The sequence below is a fragment of the Ranitomeya variabilis genome, chromosome 4 (assembly GCF_051348905.1).
Source record: "Ranitomeya variabilis isolate aRanVar5 chromosome 4, aRanVar5.hap1, whole genome shotgun sequence".
NCBI classification, from domain to species: domain Eukaryota; kingdom Metazoa; phylum Chordata; class Amphibia; order Anura; family Dendrobatidae; genus Ranitomeya; species Ranitomeya variabilis.
The window spans coordinates 712143774-712150306 of NC_135235.1; the positions used below are offsets into that span (position 1 = coordinate 712143774).

The 6533-nt window shown below is 41.0% G+C and overlaps 1 protein-coding gene across 4 annotated transcripts in view; it reads left to right on the top strand.

The window, feature by feature from the left end:
* The window catches only part of LOC143766554 (uncharacterized), a 31310-nt gene extending 26554 nt beyond the window's left edge, over positions 1-4756 (top strand). For 2 of the 4 annotated variants that reach the window (XM_077254334.1, XM_077254333.1), the window contains one exon: positions 2214-4756. In XM_077254334.1, coding sequence (XP_077110449.1) covers positions 2214-3487 — 1274 coding nt within the window. In that variant the 3' untranslated portion in view covers positions 3488-4756. Of the gene's footprint in view, positions 1-2210 lie in introns of all 4 variants that reach the window. The other 2 variants (XM_077254335.1, XM_077254332.1) reach the window with 2 other exon arrangements.
* Positions 4757-6533: the final 1777 nt, after the last annotated feature.

Consider the following 6533-nt stretch of genomic DNA (forward strand, 5'->3'; position numbering starts at 1 on the left):
GGAAGAGCGAGGCTAAGTGCCAGAACTGGTGCATCTATAAGATGCGTCATTTCTGGGGTGGCTGAGAGCTGAAGTTTCTAACCTGGGGGATGCCAATATCCATGGTCCCTTCCCAGGCTATTAATAACACCCCGCAGCTGTCTGTCAAGCCTTAGCTGGTTCGAGCTTATAGGAGGAACCCATGTCAATTGTTTTCCTGGGGTTTCCCTGTAAACTAGCCAGTAAAGGCTAAACAAATAGCTGTGAGCTGATATTTATACTCGTAGCCTGCAAATCTTTGGCTTTTGGCTCCTTCCCAGAATATTTACATCAGCTGTCGGCTTTCCCTCTGCTGGTTATGAAAACTATGCGGGAGCCCGGGCAATTTTTTAAAAAATATTTTGAAATATAAAACAGATATTGCATTTCATGCAGATTTCTGACAATTGCTTTTTTGTTACAGCATATGTAGGTTAATTATGTTAATGCTCCTACATAGGCTGGTGTGTGTCTTTATTTAATATTAATGAGGATAGCTTGTTGAACAAGGAAATTACATCACAATTATAATTTTTTTTTTTTTTTTTTAAATATATCTTTATTTAGCTCTTTGGATATGCAAAAACGCATAAAACCACGTGTATTGTCAGCTGCGTTTTTCTGCCAAGAGATGCAGAAACCGTGTAGCAAATACGCAATGTGCGCACACAGCCTTATATATAGTTTTATTTAAAAGTATATTTCTTGTTGAAATTAATGTGATAGTTTATATTGCTATCGTAAAGGCCAATATTTTCTAAGAGCCACTGAGTTCCATACTCTAATTACCCCGACGAGGTTTTGCCGTTAGTTACTCATTGTTTCTTTTTATACTTAAAAAGACTGTTCAGCTTGATTATTTCAGTAGGTGTGTTATATAGTCGCAGTTTTGCCCATCATCCTTCAACTTCTTTAACCCCTTTACATCTGGATTTACACACAGACCCCTAGGCTTGGACCACATTGATATTTGCATTTCAGTAGTATGAGATGACAAGAAGAATAGTCAGGTACTCTGGCTACAACCGTGAGGGAAGAGAAAATACAAAATCAAAAGTCAGTAAACAGGCCGGAGTCACAACAGGAAACAAATACCCAAGCTGGGAGCTGAGTACAGAGGACTGAACCAGAGGAGAACCAGCCTGTATCTCGCAGCTTCCAGCAATATGCTTCAAGCTTTAGTGGGGTGTGGTGCTTTCCAGTTGGCTGAAGTAAGGAGCAGATTACTCTAGCTGGACAGCGTGCACACCCAAACCCATGGATGGTACCCCTGCCAGAATGGATGGTATCACAGGTTGCAGGCAACTTAAACTTGGTGGCTCGACAGTCTGCGCCCCCCAGAGCTTCTGGTTCTTATGTCTCCTCCATTACCAGCGCCGCCTATAGAATGAATAAGCAGACGGCATAAGAGCAGATCCCAGAGAAGCTGGGACAGAGCATTTGCAAAAGCCCTAATATGACAAAATGTCAGAAAACCAGAGCAGTAGAAATCCCTATAAAGTGACTCCATTTTGGACAGTATAACCCTCTGTGAATTAATCTTTAGGAGTAGTGACAATTTTGACTCCACAGCCACTTTCCGTTAATTAGCGCACAGTGGATGTTGGAGAGTAAAAATGGAAAATTTACCGTTTTATTACCCAACACATAGTGCCCAGATTGTGCTCCAGAAGACACACGCACCATAAATTAAGTGGGTTCTTCTCGCTATAGTAATGCCAAATACATGGATGCTAAATGTGGTTTGAGCACACTGCAAGGCTAGTAAGCGAGGGGGAGATTTAACTTTGGAGAGTGGATTTTGCTAGATTGGTTTATGGAAGTGATGTTGCTTTTCAAGCCACTAATAATGTAGAAACCTCTGTTTTTCCATTGACAGATGATGGACCTGAGAGGGGACTTGTTTTTTGTAAGATGAGTAGAACTTTTCATTGGTATTATTTTGTCTACATAACATTGTTTGGTGGCTTTTTATTCCATATTTGGGAGGCAGCATGAACAAACTGACTGTACCCCACGCTCCACTGGTTCATCCTATGATGTTTTCTATTAGACTGTGAACTGTCATTTTGTTGGTGAATAATTCAAATATATTACATAAGTTGCCATTTTTAATGACCGTTTAAGTTGAAATGTTCAAAAAATATTAAATTGTTGATATTTCGTGGAAAAATAATTGCTTTTATTCTTAGCAGATTACTGTACCAGGAGATCAGAGGGGCAGCTTTCATCTTCAATTTTTAAATCGGAGGATCTTGAGATCACACGGGATACAATTGAAGTGAATGTCATTACGCCAGATATACCATCATGCCTTCACAGCAAAGATCTGTCATCTGATCCTTTGAAATGGGTCCTGTCTTCTGATTCCTTACCAACTACTAAGGAAAATCAAAGTCATAAAATAAGCATTAAAAAACGAACTGCTCCTAAATCAAAGAAGCCGTTTTCACCTTCCGAATATGGAAATAGCTTTCCGCTTGAAAAGCATTTTCTTAAACATCAAACAATTCACACAGCAGAGAACAGATGTTCTTGTTCAAAATGTGGGAAATGTTTTAACCATAAATCAAATTTGCTTAAGCACCAGAGAATTCACACAGGGGAGAAGCCTTTTTCCTGTTCAGAATGTGGGAAATGTTTTAGCCAGAAATCAGGTTTGCTTAAGCACCAGAGAATTCACACAGGTGAGAAGCCTTTTTCATGTTCAGAATGTGGGAAATGTTTCTTCTGGAAATCGGTTCTTGATTACCACCAGAGAACCCACACAGGTGAGAAGCCTTTTTCCTGTTCAGAATGTGGGAGGTGTTTTAACCTGAAAGTGCATCTTGATCAGCACCAGAGAACCCACACAGGTGAGAAGCCTTTTTCTTGTTCAGAATGTGGGAAATGTTTTAGCCAGAAATCAGATTTGCTTAAGCACCAGAGAATTCACACAGGGGAGAAGCCTTTTTCATGTTCAGAATGTGGGAAATGTTTTATCCAGAAATCGTCTCTTGATCACCACCAGAGAACCCACACAGGTGAGAAGCCTTTTTCCTGTTCAGAATGTGGGAGGTGTTTTAACCTGAAAGTGCATCTTGATCAGCACCAGAGAACCCACACAGGTGAGAAGCCTTTTTCTTGTTCAGAATGTGGGAAATGTTTTAGCCAGAAATCAGATTTGCTTAAGCACCAGAGAATTCACACAGGGGAGAAGCCTTTTTCATGTTCAGAATGTGGGAAATGTTTTATCCAGAAATCGTCTCTTGATCACCACCAGAGAATTCACACAGATGAGAAGCCTTTTTCATGTTCACAATGTGGGAAATGTTTCATCTGGAAATCGGTTCTTGATTACCACCAGAGAACCCACACAGGGGAGAAGCCTTTTTCCTGTTCAGAATGTGGGAAATGTGTTATCCGGAAATCAGATTTGCTTAAGCACCAGAGAATTCACACAGGGGAAAAGCCTTTTTCATGTTCTTAATGTGGGAAATGTTTTAAACGGAAATTGTATTTACTTAAAGGAGTTGTCATCATGTTTTGCCTTGTTAAAATTAAAAAAAAAATCATATTCACCTTCCGTACCGGTGCTGTTCCAGTGGTATCGTCACCCACATTCCTGGGGCTCATGAGGTTGTTGCATCACACAAGCCCTGTGCCCAATCAGCCCCAGCTTCACTGTCCCCGCCCTCGATGTATTGAACATGAAGCCAGTAGGGTTGAGCGAAACGGATCGGACATTTTCAAAAATCGCCGACTTTCAGCAAGGTCGGGTTTCATGAAACCCGACCCGATCCCACTGTGGGTTCGGCCATGCGGTCGGCGATCTTCACGCCAAAGTCGCGTTTCGTATGACGCTTTCCCCGCCATTTTTTCAGCCAATGAAGGAGTGTGGGCAACGTGATGACATAGGTTCCGGCTTGTTTTCTGCGGCGTCACAGGGGGTATAACTGCCATATTACCGTTTGGGATGTAGCAATTTCCACAGTCCAACACAACCAATGCTTTGCACGGAGGGGAGAGAGAGAGAGACTTTGATTTCCCATTGACTTACATTGGGTTTCGTGTTTCGGTCGATCCCCGACTTTTCGCGATAATCGGCCGATTTCAATCGACTCAACTTTTGAGAAAGTCGGGTTTCGTGAAACCCGACTCGATCCTAAAAAAGTAAAAGTCGCTCAACCCTAGAAGCCAGTGCTGTGACTTCTCTTTGACTTCCTCTTATTGTTCGATTTGTTTGAAGGTGAGAACAGTGAAGCCAGCGCTAATTGGAAGCAGGGCTCATATGACATAAAAACCTGAGCCCCCGAATTGCAAGTGCTGACACTGCTGGAACCGCGCCAGCATGGGAGGTTTACAGAAGTGTTTTATATTTTAACAGGACCAAACATGAGGAATGAGAAGTCAAAATCCCACACAGAGGAAATGACATTATCATACCTAGAGTGTGAAAAATGAATTACTGGAAAATAGTATTTTGTTGACCATCAAAAATAACTCAAACTATATACATTATTGACAAATTGTACAAAAACATATAAAAGACAGACTTATTATTGAATGAGAAAGGGAAATTACTTTAGAAATTACTATATTTCATGGTCTATAATACACACTTTTTTATTAGATAATTTTTATTAAGAAAATTACACAATAGTTTTTACAAACAGACATCAGTAGGACAAATATTTTCAATGTTACATGGTATCATTATATGTTATTGTTCTACATAAAATATAATAAAGTTGTCATCTTCCAAGGATTCGATTTTATTTTTATTTTTTTTCATTCAAACTAATACAACCATCCCTCCCTGATAATACTCCAGAGAAATCTGTATTCATATTATTTTTTTTGTGGTGTGTATACATTAGAATATCTGCCATTCAGTTATCATAATTAGTTTGCATGTGTACTCGCCCTACTTATCTCATTTAACCTGGATTGATGATACTACAAGTGTTCATGAAGCCAGAAATTGCCATGTTATTTCTCTGGAGTACTCTAGATGGTAGACATGGAACATTCAACCAGGTTCCCCAGATGTTGTCAAATTTCCAACCAAATAATATTGTTTTGCTTATTTATTAACTCATTAACTGTCGGTGGTTGACCATCTGGCCAATGTTGTGCAATAAGTTTGTAAGCTTGATACAATGTTCGCAAAAGATCTACAGCCATTGGGGATTCAAAACTTCCATAATCCGCATCACATCTGCTTCCTATTTTAATGTAGCGGTCAAGGGATGGTCTCCCATGTGAGACTGTGAGAGAGTTTCTGATAGATGTTTGAAATTAAGCCGGTCGTGTATTTTGCCGCTGCTATTGAGTCTAGTAAATAGTTATTTCGTATATCCGGTGCCACAGCACTAAAATGAGTTATGCATGCAGATCTAAGTTGTAGGTATCGAAAGAAGAGGCCGTGAGGCAATGTATTCTTTTTGTAGTTTGTTAAAGCTTTTAAGTGTTCCATTTCCTACTAACTGACAAATTTACTGGTTTCAGAGGTTGGGAATCAAGGGGAATTCAGACTTTAGATCAAAGTCCACCAGTCGCTGATTTTGCCATAATGGGGTAAAATTAGAGTATTCCCTTGTCCCCAACAGTCTCTCCTCTGTCCCACACGTTGTACATTATTGCTAAGGTCTCAACAGGATAACTCCTAGCAATTGGCTGGAAGCCATCTTACAGGTGTAGTAATTATACTAAATAGCTCTGAAAAACAAGCTGGAGGGTATTCAGTATATGCTTGTGCTGCCCCTTTAAGAATGAAGGAGTGTGCACATGTGTGTACTAGGTGCGCCGCTGCAGCACTCACACAACCAGGAAGCAGGAAAATGCAGATGATTGTGCCGAGGGTCTGGGGCAGTGAGTAAGCCGGTGTCACCAGGGGAAAGGCGACACCATGCAGGGATGCCAGTAGTAGTACTACAAACACACTACGCCGTCATGGATTAAAATCTTTCAGGGCACGCAAGGTCCTGATACTCACGCCAGCATATGTCAAGGCCCGTTAGAAGTTCCACAATGGCCATCTGATTGATCCACAGGAGGCAAGGGAGAAGATCATGTGGTCAGATGAGACAAAATAGTACTTTTTGCTATCAACTCCTCTCGCGATATTTGGAGGAAGAAGCAGAATGAGTGCAACTCCAAGAACACTGTTCCAACCATGGAGCATGGTGGGGAAAACCTCATACTTTGGGGTGCTTTTCTGCAAAGCAGACAGGACAACTGCACTATATTGAAGTGAGGATGAATGGGTCATGGATCGCAAGATTTTGGCCTTCTTTCAGTAGGTGCATTGAAGATGGGTCGTGGCTGGGTCTTTCAGCATGACAATGACTCAAAACACACAGCAAGAGCAACTAAGGAATGGCTCCGTAAGAAGCATTTCAAGTTCCTGGTGTGCTTAGCCGGTCTCCAGAACTGAAACCAATAGAAAATCTTTGGAGAGAGCTGAATATCAATGTTACACAGCAACCGCCCTGAAATCTGAAAGATTTGGAGCAGATCTGTATGGAGGAATT